This window comes from Bufo gargarizans, chromosome 4 (genome assembly GCF_014858855.1).
Source record: "Bufo gargarizans isolate SCDJY-AF-19 chromosome 4, ASM1485885v1, whole genome shotgun sequence".
Taxonomy (NCBI): Eukaryota; Metazoa; Chordata; class Amphibia; order Anura; family Bufonidae; genus Bufo; species Bufo gargarizans.
Genome location: NC_058083.1, coordinates 132,198,194 through 132,225,049, shown reverse-complemented (window position 1 = coordinate 132,225,049; position 26,856 = coordinate 132,198,194). Strand labels below are relative to the sequence as shown.

The 26,856-nt window shown below is 40.2% G+C and overlaps 1 protein-coding gene across 3 annotated transcripts in view; it reads left to right on the top strand.

Annotated features, from left to right (window-relative positions):
- The window catches only part of GNGT1 (G protein subunit gamma transducin 1), a 35,487-nt gene extending 8,887 nt beyond the window's left edge, over window positions 1-26,600 (top strand). Inside the window, exons 1-3 of one of the 3 annotated variants that reach the window (XM_044291661.1) lie at window positions 23,864-23,993; window positions 24,082-24,180; window positions 26,156-26,600. In XM_044291661.1, coding sequence (XP_044147596.1) covers window positions 24,085-24,180; window positions 26,156-26,281 — 222 coding nt within the window. In that variant the 5' untranslated portion in view covers window positions 23,864-23,993; window positions 24,082-24,084 and the 3' untranslated portion in view covers window positions 26,282-26,600. Of the gene's footprint in view, window positions 1-23,863; window positions 23,994-24,024; window positions 24,181-26,155 lie in introns of those variants that run through there. The other 2 variants (XM_044291659.1, XM_044291658.1) reach the window with 2 other exon arrangements.
- Window positions 26,601-26,856: the final 256 nt, after the last annotated feature.

The following is a 26,856-nucleotide window of genomic DNA, read 5'->3' as shown; positions in this document are numbered from 1 at the left end:
GCTATTGGTTAGCATTGACCCATTTCCACCCGTTTAGTTTGTGACTTACTACCTTATGTATCTCATGTGTATGTGAAGCCCTTTAATATGTTATGTCTGATACGTCACATAATCAGGCTTATCCACTGTAAGATGCTACCATGATAGTGAAGTAAAGTAGGCTCCACTGTGGATTAAATACCCTGAGAATCTATGCTATGTGAAAGATACACACTATGAATGGTGACATCACAGGTGACCTGTAAAATGGAGATAACATATTGTATATGTGAAACTGCATTATGATTAAAGTAAACTTAATTGGCAATATTAACAAACTGCACTGTAAGTAGTTGGCATGTGCCTGTAATTTAGGATAAGTTCCAAATTGGTAGTACTGATTAGCTCATCTCTAGTGAAAGGAAGAAAGTCAGAGAAGTGTTGGCTGGACTACAATACACTTCATGCATACTTATTGGTCTCCCTAATAAGAAAGAGCACCCCCAAGGCCATTCAGCTAACCAGAGCAATTTCCTCTTGAGACACCCAATATTCTTGTCCTGCTTGTCTTATTCCCAGTGTAGTATTATATGTGGGTCTTTCTGTAATTTGCCCAAAAGAAATCACTAGAAATTCAGGTTCATTGGAAGCTGATTATTATTTTTTTTTATTCAGGATGAGTTCCAAATCAGTAGAACTGATTAGCTCATCTCTAGTGAATGGTTGTTGTTGTGGGTCTGGGGGCACTATTCCTGCTTGAGGAGAGCATCTAGTGAACGTAAAGAGACTTATAGGCCATGCAATGCTTCTCGGGGAAAAAGGTATGCAAATAAGGCTACTTTCTCATCTGTGCTTTCCCTTTCCGCTATTGAGATCCGTCATAGGATCTCAATAGCGGGGGAAAACGCTTCCGTTTTGTCCCCATTCATTGTCAATGGGGACATAACTGAACTGAACGAAACGGAATGCACTAGAATGCATTCTGTTCCATTTGGTTGAGTCCCCATTGCGGACAGAATAACGCTGCAAGTAGCTTTTTTCTGTCCGCGATGTGGTGCGGAGCATGACCGATCCGTCATGACTCACAATGTAAGTCAATAGGGACGGATCCGTTTTCTCTGACACAATAGTAAACTGATCCGCCCCCCCATTGACTTTCAATGGAGTTCATGATGGATCCTTCTTGGCTATTTTGAAGATAATACAACCGGATCCGTTCATAATGGATGTAGACGGTTGTATTATCGTGACAGAAGCGTTTTTGCTGATCTATTACTAGAGATGAGCAAATTTATTGAAAATTCGATTTGGCTGCATTGCCGAATTTTTTTAAAAAATGTCGCTTCGTGACGAATTACTTAGTCACGAAGCGCATTTTTTTTAAAGTAGCGGGTGCAATGACAGGGAACTGCGATAGCGCCGCTCCCATCATTGTACCCCTCAGATGCCGCGTTCATACATGATCGCGGCATCTGAGTGTAAAATTAACAATAATTCAAACTTACAAAATCAAACTTACCACCTCTATTTTCTTGCGACAGGCCGGCCACCGCCATCTTGCTTGAAGATCTCGGCCGAAATCCCGTGCAGCGCCAGATTACGTCATCACGCCGGCTGGCGTGGTGACGGATGACGTCATCACGCCGGCCGGCGTGATGATGTAATCTCGCGCCGCACAGGATTTCGGCCGAGATCTTCAAGCTAGATGGAGACTGGCAACCCGTCGCGAGCAAGTTAGAATTTTTTCGTTTTTTATACTATTTCAGGCTAAATCGATTCGCTGACACGAAGCACGAGGAAATTCGGCTTCTAGGCGAATCAAATTTATCCTGATAGTCGGATCAAATTCAACTTTGTGGGATTCGATTCGCAACGGCACGGTCGGGTGAACGAGCCCTTAAACTGAGAGAACTAAGGCTGCTTTCACATCAGCGTTTTTGCTGGATCTGTCATGGATAGAGATCCATGACAGATCCAGCAAAAACGCTGATGTGAAAGCAGCCTTAGTTCTCTTAGCTTGAGGGCTCGTTCACCCGACCGTGCCGTTTTTTGCTGTCCGCAAATTGCGGATCCGCAAAACACGGATGGCGCCCATGTGCCTTCTGCAATTTGCAGAACGGAACAGGAGGCCTATTATAGAAATGCCTAACGGACAAGAATAGGACAGGACTCAAAATTTTTGCGGGGCCACAGAACGGAGCAACAGATGAGGACATTACACAGAGTGCTGTCCGCATCTTTTGCGGACCCCTTGAAATGAATGGTTCCGTATACAGAACGCAAAATACGTTCGGGTGAATGAGCCCTAACTCTGACAAACAACAGATTAACCATGCTCTATCAAGACGAGACACCAAGACATGGTCGTGCGTAGGCAGTGGTCGGAGCAAGTGGAATACTAGCAGAAAGAGTAACCATGCACAGGGTCAGAGCAGGCAATGTATACAAGTGAGTTTGAAGAGTGCTGGCTGTGTCATTGCTTCCCCTCCACTGATTATTCTTTGAGATAAGCATAACTTGACAGGAATTGCAAGTATCAAGCCTGTGACCCTCTCCCTCAAAGACTTCCTAGACTCCCACCTAACGGACATACCATAAGACATTATAGTATCAAAGCCTCTAAGGCTCTAGAGTCTAGACCAATGTTCCCAAACCTGTGGTTTCTCCAGCTGTTGCCTGTGGCTATCAGGGCATGGTGAGAGTTGTAGTTCTGCAACAGCTGGAAAGTCACAAGTTGGAGATCACTGCCCTCAATAACCTAACATTCATATGTATTATAACGGTCCACTGTTAGTTATGAGATGGCAACAATATTTTATAAAATTGCGCCAAATAGATTTTTTAACCCCTCGAGTCCCAGCACAATTTAGGAGGGGATTTAAATATTTCAAACAGCAGAGGCCTGGGGCTAATGTCTGGGACGAGTGATAACGCTGATCACAGACATTTAACCCTTTAGATACCGTCGTCAAATGGGACCATGGCATCTCAATGCTGGAAGCGCACTTTTTTGGGCCAGGAACGGTTCTCTCGTGCGGCAATCAGGGGAGCCGTTCCTTCCCTCTTATGCACTGAGTCTCTCTAAAGAGCTGAGCTGTTCTTCCTATCGAGCCTTGCAGGTGGCAGGTCTCCAGAGGATAACAGCAAACCAGGCTTACATTGTAGTTGTATTGAACTACAATATAGGCTAAAAGCAATCTGAACATTGCATATTCTAGCCTCCTAGGGGGGCTAAAAAAATATAATAAAAATGGCCCCTTTCACACGGGCGAGTTTTCCATGCGGGTGCAATGCGTGAGGTGAACGTATTGCGCCCGCACTGAATCCGGACCCATTCATTTTTAATGCGTCTGTGTACATGAGCATTGTTTTTCATGCATCACTTGTGCGTTGCGTGAAAATCGCAGCATGTTCTATATTCTGCGTTTTTCACTCCGCCCTGGCCCCATATAAGTGAATGCGGCTTCAGTGAAAAACGCATTGCATCCACAAGCAAGTGTGGATGCGATGCGTTCTTCACTGATGGTTGCTAAAAGATGTTGTTTGTAAACCTTCAGTTTTTACACGCGCGTGAAAAACGCATCAAAACGCATTGCACCCGCGTGGAAAAAACTGAACAACTGAACGCAATCGCAGACAAAACTGACTAAAGTTGCTTGCAAAATGGTGCGAGTTTCACGTAACGCATCCGGACCTAATCCGTCACGCTCGTGTGAAAGAGGCCTAATAAAGGGGGTCAGAATATGATGATGAGAAGAAAAAAATATTTTTTCCAAAGTTTTTTTTTTCCAGTATTAAAACACAATAAAAACTATGTGGTGTCACTGTAATCGTACAAACCCAGAGAAAGAAGACAAATGGTCAGTTTCACTGCATAGGGAACACAGTGAAGATAAAACCCATATCACTGGGTGGCAAAATAGGGTTTTCTTCCAATTCCACCTCATTTGGACTTTTGTTTTCAGTGTTCCACTACACCGTATGCAATATTAAATGGTGCTATTAGAAATTATAACTTGTCCCACAAAAGATAAGCCTTCCATATGTGAATAGAAAAATAAAAAAGTTATGGTTCCGGACAGGCAGGGAGGAAAAATGAAAATGCAAAAATTGAAAATCCTCCTGGACTCAAAGGGTTAATGATAAATTTTATTATTATTATATATTTTTGCCATTCTTTTAATGTGAGGATTTTACAGCTGAATTGGCCTCTGGGATCTGTTTCCAGACCAGTGACTTTACACTTGTGAGGATGATGATATTTTGCTCTTACAGTCAAGTCGTGAGTGAAAAAAAAAAGGGGAAAAAGGAAATATTTTATTACGTGCCAGGAAGGCTCCCAGCCCCCACGCCACATCCTCTGAGACAAAGCTGCGGTGGAGTCCACTGAGGTCACCGCTCTGTTATAATTAGTGTGCAGCTATTCCCAGCAAAATAGTGTAGAATTCAACATACAAGAAGATTTCTTGCAAATGTTATCTTTTGGAATACAGTAACGCAGCACGATAAGTTTACATACGGTATAAAAAGCGTAACAAACTCAGGCCAAGAGCAACCGCGACGTAAAACTCAGCAAGAAGGCGGCTGCATCAGTCGTATCATGTACGTCATAGAGGTGAATGGTCGGTAATCATAATACCGTATTAAAAGGGTCTACACCCCCCCTTTTCAGTTTGTGGATCCCCAGGAGTAAAAGTGATTCCCAGCAAGAAGATAATAACGTAATAAAACCCAAAAAGAAATCTAAAGTGTCAAACAATTGAACTATGCATAAGCCAAGCAACACCATCTTTCAATACACAAATAACAATGACATACAGAGCCCAATATAGTACAACCATACAGTGCCCAATGATACTACTGCTATATGAAGAAATGACACCAATCTACAGTTCCTTAATAACAATGCGCTACACTGAGGAAACCCAATAAATACAACTATATATAGTCTCATAATAATACAATCATACGGCATCAAAATAGCCATCATACAGTGTAAAAATAAAACTACAATTCAGTGCCCAAATATTATAGCTACACAGTGTCCAGTACTGCCCAAATAACACCAACCTTGAGTTCCCAAATAAGAATGCCCTATATTGATCAGTACCCAAACAGTACAGCAATACTGTTATATTAAAACCACCATACAGCAACATAAAACCAGCATACAGTGTCAAAATATAGCCGCCATACAAAAAATCACCACACAGTACCAATAAAGTCACCACAGAGTGTCAAAATAATAATAAAATATGGTGAAGAAATGAACCCACCATGGAGGGACCAATTAATACTGCCATACAGTGAGGGAATACAGCCACAATACAATGACCAAATAAAAACACTGCAATGTCCAAATACATCCATCCTACAGTGACAAAATTAACCCACCAAATGATGTCCAAATAAACTGACGTACCGTGATCATATCAAACTACCATACAGTGTAGAAATAAAACCAACACACAGCATGGAAATAAATCAACCATACCTTGGTTAAATAAAACTGCCATAGTGTAGAAAGGTATTTACCATACAGTGTCCAAAATAATACCACTGTACGGTATCCAAATAAAACCACATGGTGCCCAAATACTACTGCCATACAGTGTAGAAATTCAAGTCACCATAAGTGACCAAATAAAACAGCTTACACTGTGGAAATAAATCTATCATACAGTAATAAAAAAGCTACCATAGGTGACCAAGTCAAACCATCATACTGTATAAAAATAAATCTACCGTACAGTGACCATATAAAACCACAATATAATCTATAATTCCCCAAATAAAGTTAAAAAAAATTGGTAAAAAATAGGGGGGGGGAAAAGTATACATATTAGGTATCGCCGTGTCCGTATCAACCGGCTCTATAAACATATCACATGACCTAACCCTTCATATGAACCGTAAAAAATAAAAAGATAAAAATAAAAACTGTGCTAAATAAACAATTTTTTTGTCACCTTACATCACAAAAGGAACAACACCAAGCAATCAAAAGGCATTTGCCCACCAAAATAGTACCAATCTAACTGTCACCTCATTCCGCAAAAAATGAGCCCCTACCTGAGACAATCGACCAAAAAATAAAAAAAACTATGGCTCAGAATATGGAGACACTAAAACATCATTTCTTTTTGTTTTAAAAAAGCTGTTAGTGTAAAACTTACATAAATAAAAAAAGTATACATATTAGGTATTGCCGCGTCCGTATCGACCGGCTCTATAAAAATATCACATAACATAACCCCTGAGATGAATACCGTAAAAAATAAAAACTGTGCTAAATAAACCATTTTTTGTCACCTTACATCACAAAAAGTGTAATAGCAAGCGATCAAAAAGTCACACGCACCCCAAAATAGTGCCAATAAAACCGTCATCTCATTCCGCAAAAATCATACCCCACCCAAGGTAATCGCCCAAAAACTGAAAAAATTATGGCTCTCAGACTATGGAAACACTAAGGCTAGGTCTACATGACGACATTTGTCGCGCGACATTTTGTTGCACTAATGTCGCGCGACAATTTTTATAATGGCAGTCTATGGTGTCGCACTGCAACATGCGACATGCTGCAACTGCGACGCGGCAGTCGCAGAAAATCCATTCGAAATTGATTTTTCTGCGACTGTCGCGTCGCAGTCGCAGCATGTCGCATGTTGCAGTGCGACACCATAGACTGCCATTATAAAAATTGTCGCGCGACATTAGTGCAACAAAATGTCGCGCGACAAATGTCGTCATGTAAACCTAGCCTAAAACATGTTTTTTTTGCTTCAAAAATGAAATCATTGTGTAAAACTTACATAAATAAAAAGAAAGTATACATATTAGGTATTGCAGTGTCCGTAATAACTTGCTCTATGAAAATATCACATGACCTAACACCTCAGGTGAATACCATTAAAAAAAAAAAACGGTGTAAAAAAAGCAATTTTTTGTCACCTTACATCACAAAAAGTGTAATAGCAAGCGATAAAAAAGTCACACGCACCCCAAAATAGTGCCAATAAAACCGTCATCTCATCCCGCAAAAATAATACCCTACTTAAGGTAATCGCCCAAAAACTGAAAAAATTATGGCTCTCAGACTATGGAAACAATAAGACATGATTTTTTTTGCTTCAAAAATAAAATCATTGTGTAAAACTTACATAAATAAATAAAAAGTATACATATCAGGTATCGCAGCGTTTGTGACAACCTGGTCTATAAAAATATCACATGATCTAACCTGTCAGACGAATGTTGTAAATAACAAAAAATAAAAACGGTGCCAAAACAGCTATTTCTTGTTACCTTGCCTCACAAAAAGTGTAATATAGAGCAACCAAAAATCATGTACCCTAAACTAGTACCAGCAATACTGCCACCCTATCCCGTAGTTTCTAAAATGCGGTCACTTTTTGGGAGTTTCTACTCTAGGGGTGCATCAGGGGGGCTTAAAAAAAAACTTCCAAAACCGTATGGCATTCCTTTCCTTCTGCGCCCTGCCGTGTGCCCGTACAGCGGTTTACGACCACATATGGGGTGTTTCTGTAAACTACAGAATCAGGGCCATAAATATTGAGTTTGGTTTGACTGTTAACCCTTGCTTTGTAACTGGAAAAATATATTAAAATGGAAAATCTGCCAAAAATGTGAAATTTTTAAATTGTATTTCTATTTTCCATTAATTCTTGTGGAACACCTAAAGGGTTAACAATGTTTGTAAAATCAGTTTTGAATACCTTGAGGGGTTTAGTTTATAGAATGGGGTCATTTTTGGGTGGTTTCTATTATGTAAGCCTCGCAAAGTGACTTCAGACCTGAACTGGTCCCTAAAAATTGGGTTTTTGAAAATTTCAAGATTTGCTTCTAAACTTCTAAGCCTTGTAACATCCCCAAAAAATAAAATATTCCCAAAAATATCCAAACATGAAGTAGACATATGGGTAATGTAAAATAATAGCTATTTTTGGAGGTATTACTATGTATTATAGAAGTAGAGAAATTGAAACTTGGAAATTTGCTATTTTTTAAAAAATTTGGGTAAATTTGGTATTTTTTTATAAATAATATTTTTAATTTTTTTTACTTCATTTTACCAGTGTCATGAAGAACAATATGTGACAAAAAAAACTGTCTCAGAATGGCCTGGATAAGTCAAAGCGTTTTAAAGTTATCAGCACTTAAAGTGACACTGGTCAGATTTGCAAAAAATGGCGAGTCCTTAAGGTGAAATAGGGCTGAGTCCTTAAGGGGTTAAATAGCTTAAGCCATCTTGGATTCTGCCATTTTCCAGTGTAGGGAAAGATTATTCAAGTTGTAGTGAAAGGATAGGGAGGAATCATTCCACAGCATTTATGTAGAACAGGGTGCAGTAGGGGAGGTTACAGCCTGGGTATTAGGAACAATCCTATTACACCTTGCTGCACTGACTGCGGATCCAAATTGCCATTATACAGCTCTGTAATTCCAGCAAACCGTTCTTGTTATTGGGGTGCAAGTGCTGTGTGATACAGCCATTAACAGGGTTTATTGCAAGGAAATATTTCTTCATCTTATTTGCTCTTATGCGGTGCAGTTATATTTTCTAAAGCATTTTTTGGCTTGTATTATTGGGAAAAAAAGGGATTAGCCGTTGTGTGGTGAAGTGAGAAGATTACATCCCTTTTTTTGTGTATTAGTGGCAAAATAAAAATATGTGCCGTTCAGCGGTGCAGTTATATGTTCTAAATCCTTCTGTGGCGTGTATAAGTGGAAAAGAATAAGGGCCTATTTGCCGTTCAGCGGTGCAGTTATATGTTCTAAAGCCCTTTTTGTTGTGTAATAGCAGCAAAATAAAAATATATTTGCCATTTAGCGGTGCAGTTATATTTTCTAAAGCAGGGATGCTCAACCTGCGGCCCTCCAGGTGTTGCAAAACTACAACTCCCAGCATGCCCAGAAAGCCTACAGCTATTAGCCTACAGCCTCTGTTCTAAAGCCTTTTGTGGCATGTATAAGTAGAAAAAGTAAAATATATTTGCAGTTCAGCAGTGCAGTTATATGTTCTAAAGCCCTTTTTGCTGTGTAATAGTGGAAAAATAAAATATATTTGCAGTTCAGCGGTGCAGTTATATGTTCAGTGAAGTCAACACTGGCCCTGTAACTGCCCAAATAAGTGAAGTGTGCAGTGATTCTAAGAGCGACTCCTGTCATCTGCGTGTCATACTGACTCACAGTATTATTTCACTACCACAGCAGACTCCCTATGCGTGTTACTGCAAGGCACAGTGTTCTACACCAGCGGTCCCCAACCGCCGGGCCGCGGCCCAGGACCGGGCCCTGGATGAGACAATGCCGGGCCGCAGAGGAACGCAGTGGAACTGGAAGCGCATGCGCGCCCGACGCATAAAAAATAAATGTAAGTCAGCGGAGAAGGAGGGAGGGACGGAGGCTTGGGGATCCCTCCCTCCCATGAGCCCAATACAATGAGCTGGCTCTGAGGCGCCGCACCACTGCCACCAATGAATAGGTCTAATATTAAAGTAGGGGGAGGGCTTACTGCTGTGTACCGAACGGCAGCCTCTTCTTCTGGTCTGTCTGCCCTAACGGTGCGCGCGCTCTTCTCCCGCCCGTGCCAGTACAGCGTATCCGACAGCGCAGCAGCACGAGACCACGCTGTGTCAGGTGTGCTGGAGACATTGGGGGATGCGCTGGCTGCTGGTGGTGCGGTATTTGGGGGGGTGAGCGCGGGACCCTCGTTCAATAATAGACTTGCCTGGATGTGGGACTGGCACCATGAGGGCGCCGGTGGCAGCCGACCGCGTCACTTGTGCTATTCTCACAGTGTCTGTTAAAAATGAAAGTGGTAACCCAGTTGCTACAGTCAATGCCAGATGTGAACAGAAAAACGTGCTGCAAAAACCGCATGATTTAAATGCAGATTTGACGTGGTTTTAAAATCCACCCACAGGTCAATTTCTGTGCGGACCCCAACCCCATCCCAAATTCCTGATTTTGGCTGAGGTTTGGTGTACTGCAGATTTCCCCTCCGCAGACAAATCCTTTGCTAGGGCCACATGCACATGGTGCGTACTGCAGTTATTTTGCGCATCAGTTAGGCCTCATTCACATGTCAGTTTCAGTGTGCAGTGTCCCACTCGGTGAAGGTCGTGGGCACTTCAAACTGTTGTATATGCCTATCTAAGGGTACTGTCACACTAGCGTTGTTTGAATCCAGCGGGAAATTCCATCGCCGGAACTGCCCGCCGATCTGGAAAAACGTGTGAAAACGGATTACATTTGAATCCTGATCAGGATTCTGATCACAATGAAAAAATGCATTGGAAAAAACAGATCCGCCATTTATGGACTTAAACTTTTTTTTTTCCACATTTTTCTGGTTTAACATGCAAAAGTGGGATCGCAAGTCAATGGGGAAAATGCGTCAAGTCAAAGTGTTCCGGATTTTTGGCCGGAGGTAAAAATACAACATGCTACAGTTTTCTGAAAAGCCTGATCAGTAAAAAAAAGACTGAACTGGATGCATCCTGAACGGATTGCTCTCCATTCAGAATGCATGGGGATAAAACTGATCAGTTATTTTCTGGATTTGAGCCCCTAGGACGGATTCTAGGACGTGTTTTGTCATGCACGTGAATCAGTAAGCCCCGCCCACCCCTAAGCCCCGCCCAGAACCCACCCGGTCCCCGGGAAAATTGACTTGTATGAAACTGGTCCTTGGTGCAAAAAAGGTTGGGGACCACTGTTCTACACCACTATACAGGCTCTCTGCAGCCAGGAAATAGCAGTTTTTTAACGCTATTAGCCTCAAATAAATTCGGATAGAACCAAGAAAAATTTAAAAAATTGGCGAACCGGCCAAATTGACTTTTTTATAATTTCGCTCATCTCTAATCACTTGCACTGTCATAAGTATGAAGAAACATCTATTGCCTAACAATAAGGATATAGCCAAGAAGCACAGTCTTTCCTTTCCTGACAAGGGTGAGTCAAGCACAAGCTCCTGTCATCCCAACTTCTCCATGTCTATAAATGTGACCTCCTGAGATGGATCCTGACGCACAGTGAAATGACAATGACTCAAATTTCTGTTCTCTGACCATATGGCTCCTTCCAGTAATCCAAATTCAATCATTTATTTCAAGCATCTGCATGTCTCACAACCTTATGGACCCTTCATGGAAAGGACCCCACTGTTCAGGGGACTTCAGAGTAAAAATTAATATGGACTCTCCAGCTATGCCCTCTTGATGGTATATTGCTAGGATCACTTTCACTAGTGAAGGTCCAAACTCTGGGACCTCCAGAGACCCTGAGAAAAAAACGTGGAGGGGATTCTGCATTAACTCAGTATACCCCCCCCCCCCCCCCCTTCCATCATAAGTAGATGACCTATTGCCATCATTTCATACAATGAGAATACTGCGTCCAGGATATTTCTGTTGATGATCTATCCTGAGGATAGGCTGCTGCCAATATCAGATCAGGGGGAGTCCAACACCTGGCTCTCCGGACTATCAGCTGTTCAGCAGCAGCACCAGTCTATTTTCTATCTGTTTATATTTTATCTCTATTCGTCTATTGATCTATCTATATATCTATTTCATATCTATTATCTATCTATCTATCTATCTATCTATCTATCTATCTATCTATCCACATGTCTAACTATTATCTATCTTCTATCTATCTATATATCTATTATCTGTCTCATATCTAATATTTATCTATTTCATATCTATTATCTATCTATCTATCTCAATATCTGTCTATCCATTATTATTATTTTTTTTATCATTTATCTATTGATTTATCTATACCAATATCTAAAGTAGCAAAAAGACAGCACTCCAAAATCAGTAAAAAATGAAAAAAATGCTTTTATTCACCCATGTCGATATGGAACGTTTCAACTCAACACTAGAGTCTTTCTCAAGCAGTTATACATGTGAACAGATCAGATATACAGTGGAGATAAAAAGTCTACACACCCCTGTTAAAATGTCAGGTTTCGGTGATGTAAAAAAAAATGAGACAAAGATAAATCATTTCAGAACTTTTTCCACCTTTAATGTGACCTATAAACTGTACAGCTCAATTGAAAAACAAACTAAAAGTTTTTAGGTAGAGGGAAGAAAAAATATAAAAATAAAATATTATGGTTGCATAATTGTGCACACCCTTAAACTAATACTTTGTTGAAGCACCTTTTGATTTTATTACAGCACTCAGTCTTTTTGGGTATGAGTCTATCAGCATGGCACATTTTGACTTGCCAAGATTTGCCCACTCTTCTTTGCAAAAACAATGTGAGGGCATCTCCTGGGCACAGCCCTCTTCAGATCACCCCACAGATTTTCAATCGGATTCAGGTCTGGGCTCTGGCTGGGCCATTCCAAAACTTTAACCTTCTTCTGGTGAAGCCATTCCTTTGTTGATTTGGATGTATGTTTTGGGTCGGTGTCATGCTGAAAGATGAAGTTCCTCTTCATGTTCAGCTTTCTAGCAGAAGCCTGAAGGTTTTGTGCCAATATTGACCGGTATTTGGAACCGTTCATAATTCCCTCTAGCTTAACTAAGGCCCCAGTTCCAGCTGAAGAAAAACAGCCACTTGGCATGATGCTGCCACCACCATGCTTCACTGTGGGGATGGTGTTCTTTTGGTGATGTGCAGTGTTGTTTTTGCGCCAAACATATCTTTTGGAATTATGGCCAAAAAGTTCAACCTTGGTTTCATCAGACCATAACACCTTTTCCCACATGCTTCTGGGAGACTTCAGATGTGTTTTTGCAAAATGTAGCCTGGCTTGGATGTTTTTCTTCGTAAGAAAAGGCTTTCGTCTTGCCACCCTACCCCATAGCCCAGACATATGAAGAATACGGGAGATTGTTGTCACATGTACCACACAGCCAGTACTTGCCAGATGTTCCTGCAGCTCCTTTAATGTTGCTGTAGGCCTCTTGGTCGCCTTCCAGACCAGTTTTCTTCTCGTCTTTTCATCAATTTTGGAGGGACGTCCAGTTCTTGGTAATGTCACTGTTGTGCCATATTTTCTCCACTTGATGATGACTGTCCTCACTGTGTTCCATGGTAGATCTAATGCCTTGGAAATTCTTTTGTACCCTTCTCCTGACTGATACCTTTTAACAATGAGATCCCTCTGATGCTTTGGAAGCTCTCTGTGGACCATGGCTTTTGCTGTGTGATGCGACTAAGAAAATTTCAGGAAAGACCAACTAGAGCAGCTGAACTTTATTTGGGGTTAGTCAGAGGCACTTTACATGATGGCCGGTGTATGCTGACTCCTATGTAACAGGATTCTGAATCTGATTGCTTAATTCTGAACACAGCTACATCCCCAGTTATAAGAGGGTGTGCACACTTATGCAACCTCATTATTTTTTTATTTATTTTTTCTTCCCTCCACCTGAAAGATTAAAAGGTGGAAAAAGTTCTGAAATGATTTATCTTTGTCTAATTTTTTTTTACTGCACAGAAACCTGACATTTTAACAGGGGTGTGTAGACTTTTATATCCACTGTATATGTAAGGTGCATGTGCAATGAATCATTAATCAATATACATAATTAAGCATAAAAAAAAAAGTGCGTGGTGCCATAAAAAGTGCATGGTGCCCCAGTACATCATTATGTATTCATACAATTGTGCACATAATTATCTTATCAATATACATAATACATAATAGAGTGAGTACACCAAATCACATAATACCATGATTAATATACATTACAAAATATGATTACACCTGTATATTTCATATGCAAATGATTGTTAAATGAATAGATCAAAAGATTAGGCTCACCAGGGGACAAACAACACGTGTGCACGCCGATAACTATCTGCACAATTGTATAAATACATTATGATGTACTGTGGCACCATGCACTTTTTATGGCACCTTTAGCACTTTACTTTTGGTTTTTATGTTTAATTATGTATATTGATTCATGTTTCATTGTACATGCACTTTGTATATATATATATATATATATATATATATATATATACTGTATCTGATCTGTTCTCATGTATAACTGCTTGAGAAAGGCTCTAGCCGAAACGTCGCGTATCCACATGGGTAAATAAAAGCATTTTCTTCATTTTTTGCTGATTTTAAAGTGCTGCCTTTTTGCTACTTTGTGTACTGGGCAATAGTCTAGTCCCTTCGGGTGTGCACCCTTTTTTGTTCAAGTTGCATGTAGTGCTGCCAGATTTTTTGCTCTACACCAATATCTATGTATGAATTATCTATCTATATACCTCTCAATTGTCTATCTCTATCCATCTATAATTTAAGAATGGAACATATGTGATTTATACACTTAACAGCAACCCTGTAGCAGATTTACCAACACGTCAGGCTATATTTGTTTTTGTACTAATCTGGATTGCACAGTCTACTTAACTGGATTAGAACATGATGCTCATATGACCTAATTTTAGGTCCGTTGGAAACTACTTACTGCAACTGATACCCTTGTCCAGCTACAAGTCTTATCTAGGTCTCCAAGACCTTAAAGGGGTTCTCTGGGAATTCTGAAAATAAAATTACTTAAATATTACTTTATTGTAAAAAAATATTCCCAAATACATTTCATTAGTTATAATGGCTTGTTTTGCCTAGAGAGAAATTATTAATGGGAGAGATAAAATGGCCGCCGTCCTTTTAGTACACACAGAACCTGTCCTTATCACAAAGCAGCACAAGTTACTTTTGAACACTGAGCTAAAGAGCTGCCTCATCCTCCTCTCTGCTCTACTTGTCAGGGATTATCGTCCTGAATAGAGTTTAATATGATCTTCAGCTGAATCTTGGTAGGAATGGACTTCATGAGGAGACTCTTGTATGAAGTCTTCATTACCACAGCCTGTCCTGTCCGTCCTCTGAACTTCATGTCTGCTCATGAACTCCATTCCTACAGAGATTCAGCTGGAGAACTTATCATCTGTATTCAGGATCATAATCCCTGACAAGCAAAGCAGAGAGGAGGATGAGGCAGCTCTTTAGCTCAGTGTTGTAAAGTAACTTGTCCTCCTGCGTGATAGGACAGGTTTTCTGCGTACTAATAGGACGGTAGACATCTTGTTTCCCCTGATGATTGCTCCCTAGGCAAAACAAGAAATTCTACCTAATGAAAGGTATTTGGGAATATATTTATAAAAAAGTAATATTTAAGCATTTTAATTTTCTTAATTCCCGGAGAACCCCTTTAAGTTCCACTAACACTGAAGAACCATAAATATAGAAAGAAACTTGATAAAAATAACCATTTTCAAGTGACACATTGCATCTATCTATTACTCAAGACATTCTCAAATTTTATGACTTTTGGTCATATCTATTTATATCTTTAGTATATTATCCATCCTTACAGAAAAACTGCAGGAAAATCATACGGTAATTAGAATTGCTGCTCATTAGGAAATCTTGGCCATTTGTTCTTAAAGAGGACCTGTCTCCAAAAAATTCAGTGCAATCAGCATGTTATAGAACCATAGGAGCTGAACAGATTGTGGGGGAAAAATCAGTTAAATCTTCTCTTTCTGACTTCATTGTACATGGGGAAAAAGTTATCAGCGACTCATAGCATTCTCTATGTAAGTGTGTATACAGAGATAGCTGTAAGTCACTGATAGCTGTACACAGGGAGGTGTTATCAGTGATTAATGGCAATCTCAATGTAAGGCCTCATGCACAGGGCCGTTGTTTTGGTCCGCATCCGAGCCGCAGTTTTGGCGGCTCGGATGCAGACCCATTCACTTCAATGGGGCCGCAAAAGATGCGGACAGCACTCCGTGTGCTGTCTGCATCCGTTGCTCCGTTCCGTGGTCCGCCCCAAAAATATAACATGTCCTATTCTTGTCCGCGCTTTGCGGACAAGAATAGGCAGTTATATTAAAGGCTGTCTGTGCTGTTCCGCAAAATTGCGGAATGCACACGGACGTCATCCGTGTTTTGCAGATCCACGGTTTGCGGACCGCAAAACAAACTACGGTCATGTGCATGAGGCCTAAGTGTGTATACAGAGATAGCTGTCAGTCACTGATAGTTGTACACAGTGGAGGTGTTATCACTGACAGCATTCTCTGTGTAAGTGTGTATACAGAGATAGCTGTCAGTCACTGATAGTTGTACACAGAGTGGAGTTATCAGTGATTGATATCATTCTCTGTGTAAGTGTGTATATAGAGATAGCTGTGAGTCACTGATAGTTGTACACAGAGTGGAGTTATCAGTGATTGATATCATTCTCAGTGTAAGTATGTATACAGAGATAGCTGTCAGTCACTGATAGTTGTACACAGAGTGGAGTTATCAGTGATTGATATCATTCTCAGTGTAAGTATGTATACAGAGATAGCTGTCAGTCACTGATAGTTGTACACAGAGTGGAGTTATCAGTGATTGATATCATTCTCTGTGTAAGTGTGTATATAGAGATAGCTGTGAGTCACTAATAGTTGTACACGGGGAAGTGTTATCAGTGATTGATTGCATTCTCAGTTTAATTTTGTATACAAAGATAGCTGTCAATCACTGATATCTGTACATGAGAAGGTGTTATCAGTGATTCATAGCATTCCCTGTATAAGTGTGTATACAGAGATAGCTGTCAGTCACTGATATTTGTATACGGGGAGATGTTGTCAGTGATTGATAGCATTCTGTGTGTAAGTATGTATACAGCGATTGCAGTCAGTCACTGATAGATGTACAGGAGGGAGGTGTTATTATTGATTGATCATATTCTCTGTGTAAATGTGTATACATAGATAGCTGTCAGTCACTGATAGTTGTACATGGGGAGGTGTTATCAGTGATTGATATCGTTCTAAGTGTAAGTGTGTATACAGAGATAGCTGTGACTGAGTCACTGATAGTTGTACATGGGGAGGTGTTATCAGTGATAGCATTCTAAGTGTAAGGCCTCTTGCACACAAACGTTTTTTTTTTCCGTTTACGTTCTGTTTTTTGCATTCCGTATACGGAACCATTCATTTCAATGGATCCGCATAAAAAACAGAAGGTACTCCATATGTCTTCCGTTTCCGTATTTCCGTTCCATTCAACGATAGAACATGTCCTATTATTGTCCGCATAACGGACAAGGATAGTACTGTTCTATTAGGGGCCAGATGTTTCGTTCCACAAAAAACGTAATGCACACGGATATCATCCGTATTTTTTGTGGATCCTTTTTTGCGGACCGCAAAATATGGAAAAAAACATGCGGTCGTGTGAAGGAGGCCTTATTGTGTATACAAATATAGCTGTCAATCACTGATAGCTGTACATGAGGAGGTGTTATCAGTGATTCATAGCATTCCCTGTGTAAGTGTGAATACAGAGATAGCTGTAAGTCACTGATAGTTGTACACGGGGAATTGTCATCAGTAATTGGCAGCATTCTCTGTGTAAGTGTGTATACAGCGATAGCAGTCAGTCACTGATAGATCTTCAGGAGGGAGGTGTTATCAGTGATTAATAGTATTCTCTGTATAAGTGTGTATACAGTAATAGCTGTCAATCACTCATAGTTCTACACAGGGGAGGTGTTATCAGTGATTGATAGCATTCTTTGTGTAAGTGTGTATACAGTGATAGCTGTCAATCACTCATAGTTTTATATGAGGAAGTATTATCACTGATTGATAGCATTCTCTCTGTAAGTATTTATACATAATGAGCTGTCAATCACTCATAATTCTACACAGGGGCAGGCCTAAATGTAGAAAGAGCATAAAAAATGTATAAATTACAAGTTTTACTGAATCTTTTCCCAACCAAAGTTTCCATTAATCAAAAAATATATTTTGTGCCAGTAAATGTTTGAATGATCGGCAAGTAAAAAATAAAAGATATCTATACCTGTTTTTTTTACATTATTATTATTATTCAATTAATAAATTATTATTACAAAGTAAAATAAAAAATATAAAAATTTAAAAATAATATTGTTAATATTACTATCATTATGTAATAATTAAATATATTTGTGGATAATAATAAATGTACTGTAAATATGACTTTCAAAGTGACCCTATCAGCACAATTATGACCCCTAAGCCACCGCCATTATTCTATAGACAAGGTGTCACGGGGGGCCGGCTTCACGTTTCCCCTCCTCAGTGCCGCCGGCGCCCTGCGGCTAGTACGGAGCGAGGACGTGCGCTGCATCCTCGTCTCCACAGCAACGGGACGGCTGGTTGCAGGGGAATGAGTCATGTGGTGCTGGCCACTTCACATGACTCCTCTTGCTGGGAATGAGTCATGTGGCGCTGTCCACGTCACATGACTCCTCTTCCCCACTATATATATACAGGCAACCTGCTGACCACAGGTTGCCTGTGAATAAGGTCCTATCCAGAGTTCCTAGTGTGATTCCGTGGCCTTTGACTCCCGACTCGTTGATCGTCTCCGTCCTTGCTTGCTCAATGTGTCTGCTTCGCTTCTCCTGGTTTTTTACTTTGGCTTGTTTTTGACCCGTCTTTGCTTATCCTCTTGTACTTTTGTTACCTCCTGGTTCTGACTCGGCTTGTTGACCATTCTATGTTTGTCTGTCTTGTTTGTCCCTCCGCACTTACCAAGGCTAGGGAACGCCGCCCAGTTGCGCTCCGTTACTTAGGACGGATAGTGCAAGTAGGCAGGGACAGGGGTGTGGGTGGAGTCAGTGGTGCACCATCCCCTCCCCCTCTTTGTGACAGATTCACAGGCCCACTTTACCACTATGAATGCCCTGCAAAATCTGATGGATCATGTCTTGAACCTTGTTCAGGAGCTAGGAGAGAGGTTACAAGTTCAAGAAGCTGGCTGTAACCTCACTGTCTCCTCTCCGTCCGCCTTACAGGTGGAACCCCACATTAAACTTCCTGAGTGGTTCTCGGGGAACCGCAAAAGTTTTCAAACCTTTAGGGAGAGTTGCAAATTATATTTCAGACTGCGACCCCATTCTTCTGGCCCCGGGCCACAGCAAGTGGTCATTATAATATCCCTGTAACAGGGTTACCCCCCGACTCGCCGTGTCTTAAGTCAGTTGATGCGTTTTTTTCAGGCCCTAGGGCTGCTATACAATGAACCGGACAAAGCAACCGCAGCAAAGAGTCAGCTGAAAGCTTTGGTGCAGGGTGACCGAACGGTAAAGGAATACTGTACTCGGTTAAGAAGATGGTGCGTTCCATCTGGTTGGAATGAACCTGCTCTTAAAAGTCAGTTCAGATCAGTTTTTTTCTGAGACTCTTGAAGATATACTTGTAGGTTATCCTTCCCCTGAAACCTTGGAAGAAACCATGACTCTTGCAGTAAGACTGGACAGACGCATTAGGGAGAGATAGCGGGAACATTTGTTGTGGGAATCAAGTCCGAGCCTTTTGCTGATAAACCCATGCAGATTGGTATGACCAAAAGAGACCAACGCCGCCGCCATGGTACATGTTTTTACTGTGGCGACTCCGATCATTGGATCCAGCAGTGTCCCAAGATTCCTCCTTCCGGAAGATCACTCAAAACTGAGGGATCTAAAGACAAGGTACTCCCTGGGGTGCTTAAAAGTAAATAGTTAGTACCGGTTAAAATTTCATTAGGGCCTAACAAGAGTTCAGGAAATGCGTTTATCGACTCTGGATCTGGCGCTAACTTTATTGATCTCAAGTTTGCTCTTCAGGTGGGGATCCCCATGTTTACCCTTCCCAGCCCTGTTTACATGGTAGCCATAGATTCCACCCCATTATCGGGAGGAATGATCAAGTTTTACACTCCCGAAATTACTTACTTACTTAATATAACTGTAGGGGTGTGCCATACTGAGAATTGCTCTCTGTTGATCTTGGAAAATTTACCCATTGATGTACCATAGTGTTATGTATGCCCTGGCCCCAATTGCATAACCCAGTGATAAATTGGGCCAGAGGGGAGCTTGAAAAATGGGGCCCTAAATGTGATTCTTGTGTATCTTTTGTACAAGCAGGGGTCTCAGCAGAATTCAAGACATTACCTCCATTCATTGAGGAATATATGAATGTATTCTCCTCATCTGACCCCGAGAGCTTACCCCCCCATAGACCATATGACTGCGCTATTGAACTAGTGGGAGGGTCTAGGTTTCCTAAGTGGCGGATATATAATTTATCTGGTCCTGAACGCAATTCCATGAGAGAATATGTTAAGGAAAGTCTGATTAAAGGACACATTCGACCCTCTGTGTCTCCTATGGGGGCAGGGTTCTTTTTTGTCCCAAAAAAGGATGGAGGCCTTAGACCCTATAATGATCGGTAATTGAACAAGATCACCATATTATATTATATTCCCTTCTTTTAATCCCCGATCTGTTCAATCAGGTTCTGGGAGCTTCATGGTTTTCCAAAATCGATTTGAGAGGAGCATATAATTTTTAGTTCGAATTAAAGAAGGGGACGAATGGAAAACTGCTTTTAACACTCCGGAAGGAAATTTTGAATATTTGGTCATGCCTTTTGGACTTTCAAAATTTCATGAATGACATTTTTAGGGAATTTATTGGCAAATTTATGATTGTGTATCTTGATATTTTGATTTTTATTTCGAGTTGGGATTCTCATGTTATGCATATCAGACAAGTACTTAATATTCTAAGAGAAAATCAACTATCTGCTAAGTTAAAAAAATGCTTTTTTGGGATACAAGAAATGTAGTATCTTGGCTATGTCCTCTCCACATGCGTTTAAAATGGATCCTGGTAAGGTACAACCTATTTTAGACTGGATGAGACCATCATCCCTAAAAGCCTTACAGCGCTTTTTAGGGTTCTCCAATTATTACCGTAAGTTTATCAAAAAAATGTTGGTAATTGTTAAACCTTGACCGACCTTACTAAGAAGGGGGTGGATCTTGTTAACTGGCCTTTGGATATCATTGAAGCCTTCGAAACCCTTAAAAGATTTTTTAGGAACGCCCCAGTCTTGATTCAGCCGGATCAAGAGAAATCTTTCATAGTGGAGGTGGATGCTTCTGAGGATGGGGTGGGGGCTGTTCTTTCGAAGGGACCCTCTAACCTCACTAATTTAGGACCTTGTGCGTTTTTTTCATGGAAGTTCTCTCCCACTGACAGGAAATATGATATTGGTAATCAGGAATTGTTAGCCATCAAATGGGCTTTTGAGGAGTGGAGACATTTTTTAGAGGGGGCCAAACTATGTATCACTGTTGTCACTGACCATAAAAAATTTATTGTTTCTTGAGTCTGCGAAAAGGCTGAATCCTCGTCAAGCTAGATGGGCATTATTCTTCACGAGTTTTTAACTTCTCTATTACTTTTAGGCCAGTAAGTAGGAATGTGAAGGGTGATGCCTTGTCTCGAAGCTTTTGTGCATTTAAACACCCTGACATTCCTCCTGAACCCATCTTACCAGCTAACATCATTGTGGCAGCATTATCCACGATCTTGCTTCTCATATTGAGGCAGAGCAACATCTAGCTCCAGCACAGACACCTACAGATAAGTTTTTTGTTCCTCTGCATTTCTTTATCCGGCTGCTTGGTAAGTGTCATGATTCTGTTTTTTGTGGGCATCCTGGTATTGAGGGCACTGGGAGGACTCGTGTTCAGGTCCTATTGGTGGCCCACGTAATCTAGGGATGTCAGGTCTTATGTCTCTGCTTGCGAGGTATGTGCCAAGTCCAAGACTCCAAGAATGCGTCCTGCTGGTGAATTACGACCACTACCCATTCCTAGTAAACCCTGGTCACACATTTCTATGGATTTCATTACTGACTTGCCACCCTCTGAGGGTAAGTCAGTGGTTTGGGTAGTGTTAGATAGATTAAGTAAAATGGTACACTTCGTTCCTCTAGCCAAGCTCCCGAATGCCAAAACTTTGGCTTCTGTGTTTATGGAACAAGTGGTACGATTGCATGGAGTTCCTAAAAACATTGTGTCTGACGGGGGTGTCCAGTTTGTCTCCAAATTTTGGAGAGCTTTTTGTCAGAGATGAAAGATATCTTTGCCCTTTTCGTCAGCTTTTCATCCCGAGACCAATGGACAAACCAAACGGCTTAATCAGGCTGTTGAACAATTTCTAAGATCTAACATCTCTGATAACCAGCAGTTATGGGTGAACTACTGAACCTGTATAAAGTTCAGGAGGATCAGAGAATTAATGCTAATAGGAAGCGTTCCAGAGGGGTAGACTTTCAGGTCGGAGAAAAGGTTTGGCTGTCAATCAAAAATGTGTCGCTAAAGGTGTCGTCTGGGAAGTTTAAATCACGTTTTATTGGTCCATATGAGATCCTCGATGTTATTAATCCCGTATCTTTTTGGTTGAAGCTGCCAGATTTGTTCCGTATTCACGATGTATTTCACAAATCATTGCTTAAGAAATATGTTTCGCCTGTAATTCCATCGCAGGCAGACCCTCCCCCGGTACAGGTGAATGATCTAAATGAATTTGTCATTTCTAAAATCATTGACGTCAGGAGAGTTCAAAACTCATTTCAATACCTGGTTCATTGGAAGGGTTATGGAACTGATTAAAGGTCCTGGGTACCAGTTAATCGGATTCATGCTACTAGGTTGATTAAAAAGTTTCATCATGATCATCCTGACAAACCAAAGTCCGGTGACTTTGGGTTCGGTGGCCTTTCAAAAAAAGTGGGGGTACTGTCACGGGGCTGTGGAGACGAGGATGCAGCGCACGTCCTCGCACCGTACTAGCCGCAGGGCACCGGCTGCACTGAGGGGGGGAAACGTGAAGCCGGTGCCCTGCGGCTAGTACGATGCGAGGACGTGCGCTGCATCCTCGTCTCCACAGCAACGGGGGCAGGGAGGACCGGCCGCACTCACCTCCTTAGCGTGGTCGGCGTCCTCTACTCCCATGGCAACTGTAAGGAGTAACTCGGCGCTCGGCTGGTTGCAGGGGAATGAGTCATGTGGCGCTGGCCATGTCACATGACTCCTCTTCCCCACTATATATACAGGCAACCTGCTGACCACAGGTTGCCTGTGAATAAGGTCCTATTCAGAGTTCCTAGTGTAATTCCGTGGCTTTTGACTCCCGACTCGTTGATCGTCTCCGTCATTGCTTGCTCATTGTGTCTGCTTTGCTTCTCCTAGTTTTTGACTTTGGCTTGTTTTTGACCCGTCTTTGCTTATCTTCTGGTACTGTTGTTATCTCCAGGTTCTAACTCGGCTTGTTGACCATTCTATGCTTGTCTGTCTTGTTTGTCCCTCCGCACTTACCAAGGCTAGGGAACGCCGCCCAGTTGCGCTCCGTTACTTAGGATAGTGCAAGTAGGCAGGGACAGGGGTGTGGGTGGAGTTAGTGGTGCACCATCCCCTCCCCCTCTTTGTGACACAAGGTACATTTTATATGGTGACATCCCTTTAAATCCTAGTAAACAAACATTTGTAAATTACGAACAAAAATTTATATTGTTATAATTATTTATGTCAGTTACTGCTGTTTTATTGTTTAATGCAATTAATTTTAATTTATTTTTACCATTTTATTATTGTTATTCTTACTTTCTTATTTTTTACTGTTATTTTTTATTATTGTTATTATATTTCAGACTTTATTCATTATTATTAATATTATTATTTTATTAATGTTGTACTATTGTTTATATTATTTTATTTATTGATCATTTTTTCATCATTTATTGTTATTTATTATTTATATTAATTATTATTATTATTTTATTTGTTTTATATTGCAATTTATTTAAATTTGTATTTTATATATATATTTTTATTTTTTTTCTTGTTTGCAGTAAGCAAAATAGGTAATACATATTGTAAATTTCTGAGGGGCACATACTTTCAGTGACTGCGGACTTGAAAAGCAGTGATGTGCCGGATACCGGCCTGAGTAGATCAGATTAGTTGAGATTATGCAGATTACTTTAGAAAATAGCTAACTGCTATTGTTTTAGAGAGGCTTTGGGGAAGGTAGACAGAAGAGGCAGTAGCAGAGGAAGCTGCTACTTCAGGGAATTCAGCTAGCGGACCGCTGAAGCACAAGTAAGTCCTCATGTAGAGAGCTCTACATACTATGACCAGTTCCAGAAAAGCTTCATCGGCCTATATTGTACCTTTTTTCCCCCATCAGAAAATGCCGGTCATCAATATAGAAGATCTAACAGAAAAAGATAAATTAAAAATGGAAGTCGAACAACTCAAGAAAGAAGTGAAACTGGAGAGACAACTGGTAAGTGGAAAGTTTACACTGAGAAAAAAAGTTGAAAGAACCTTGCAAACTTTTTATTCGGATGTAGCAAAGCTGTATTTATCATTTTCTTCCTTATTGTCTGTATAACCGGAGACGTAGTTTTCCTGCAGTCCTCTAAAAACAAAGATAATATTGTGATATCACAACACGTCCTGCTTAAAAACAAACTCAGCTCTGCTTCACCCGAAAGTGCAGCTATACAATGTAAAGAAAGTAGCACAGACTAGGATGTATGGTTGCCTTTCCTGTATTGAGAGATAAATGGAGGTTTTGGTGGCTTTCAGCAAGTGACATGTGAGCCTGGGAAGTGAAGGGGGGAGCAAGTTGGGGTCAACACCTAGGAAATGTCTTCATGGCTTGACTTTTCCTGGGAAAGAATGGAGGTTGGGCAGAAAGACGGTGCAAAAGTAGGAAAATGTATGAGTAGTAGATAATATCTATACAATAATCTGTATATAGCCCAGTTTATGATAGAGATAGAGAAAGAAAGAAATATTTGAGATAGATAATATATAGATAATAGATAGATAGATAGATAGATATTAGATAGATAGATATGAGATAGATATTAGATAGATAATAGATAGATAGATAATATATAGATGATAGATAGATATGAGATAGATAGATAGATAAATAGATAATATATAGATAATAGATAGATATGAGATAGATATGAGATAGATAGATAGATAGATAGATAGATAGATAATATATAGATAATAGATAGATAGATAATGATAGATAGATAGATAGATAGATAGACACATAGATAGATAGATAGATAGATAGATAGATAGATAGATAGATAGATAGATAGATAAATAGATAATATATAGATATGAGATAGATATGAGATAGATATGAGATAGATAGATAGATAGATAGATAGATAGATAGATAGATAGATAGATAGATAGATAGATAATATATAGATGATAGATAGATATGCGATAGATATTTGATAGATAGATAGATAGATAATAGATAGATGATAGATAGATTTGAGATAGATAAATAGATAGATAGATAGATAGATAGATAGATAGATAGATAGATAATATATAGATGATAGATAGATTTGAGATAGATAGATAGATAGATAGATAGATAGATATTTGTTTATAGTTTGGAGGTCAAGAGAAATATAAGACCTCCTTTACGCTTCAGATGATTACTGATATAATAGTATACAGTGTGGATTATGACAGTCATACCTACAATCCTATTACTGTAAGAACTCAATCCTCATCCTCTTTTTGACGTATGTTTAGAAAAATAAACCAGGTCACACAGGAAAAGTGGCAGCGGGCTCCTCTGATACATTGTATCTCCTGCTATTGCTGTTGTTGTTATCTCTTACCAAGTGGCCTGGATACATCTAAAGATATCTAGAAGAGATGGTAGACACAAGGGCCTATGTCATAACATTTACCATAGACACTCATATTATCCATTGAAACACCACTCATTATATTCAGTGCAAGAATTAAGACATCTCAAAATCTCAGTCTACTCATACACTGAACATTCAGGTTTCTCCGAAGTTGACATCAATATCAAAGAACCTGTGACTGTAGGTGTCCAGGAAAATGAATTTAGGGAGTTATGAGGTAGAGACTACAAAGAGGAGAACTTGTAAATATTAGGAGTCCACTAGATTAAAACAAAAAGTGATTTATTTATTTTTTGGCCCCGTTTGTACCTCCAGTTTTAAGACTATGAAACACAACTCCCATATTTTAGCTTCCCGGACCTCTGTAAGTGTCAAATAGGGAAGGTCACCATAGGGACATGTGAAGTTCTGGTGAAGTTATGCTTTCATTATTAGCTGCTTGTAAAATGAATTGAGACAGAAACTTCTTGAAATTATAAGATTTGTGAAAATGACAACTTTAGGAGGACATTCCTACATCCATCTGACCTTGAGTATCTTTTTTTTTTTCTTACCAAGGTTTCCAAAATGTGTGAAGAAATCAAGACTTATATTGAAGGCAATTCTGGAGAAGACCCCCTTGTAAAGGGAATTCCAGAGGACAAAAACCCATTCAAGGAGAAAGGTGGTTGTGTCATTGCCTAAGTACCTTTAGGACTGTTTTCTTCAGTCAAGCAACGGTGTAGATGTCTTTCTTGGCTCTCCTGGCACATGTATACAACCCAGTGCTACACTGTGTGGAAACTGGATGAAGGACTTTATTTAATTTCCTACTGCACTCTGCGAGAACGAGCATCAACCTTGGGCTTTCCGCTCACAAAGAATGTCTTGAAATATACTGTAAAGTCTAACTTGACCCTGAGTATAACATGTTGCTAATGGGTTGCACTAGATTGTTTTAATAAAAGATGTGTCTGTAAACCTAATTATTTACTTTTATTCTAGAATAAAAACTTGATAATGGTGTGGTTCTTACTGATGTATAAGAGCATGAGAAAAATCTAAGATTTGTTAGATAGCAGGACCCCCATCTCATAACCTGAAGCACCAAGTTGATATTTGCATGACATTGATGGCCCATTGATTATTAGGGAAAATGTCATAAAGACGTTCTTCACCTTGGACATTCTCTACCTATTAGGAAAATCTCTTGACTATAGGGTGATCACAAAATGTCCCCCTGCTGGGATCCCGATCAGTTACAATTGCAAGAAAATGTA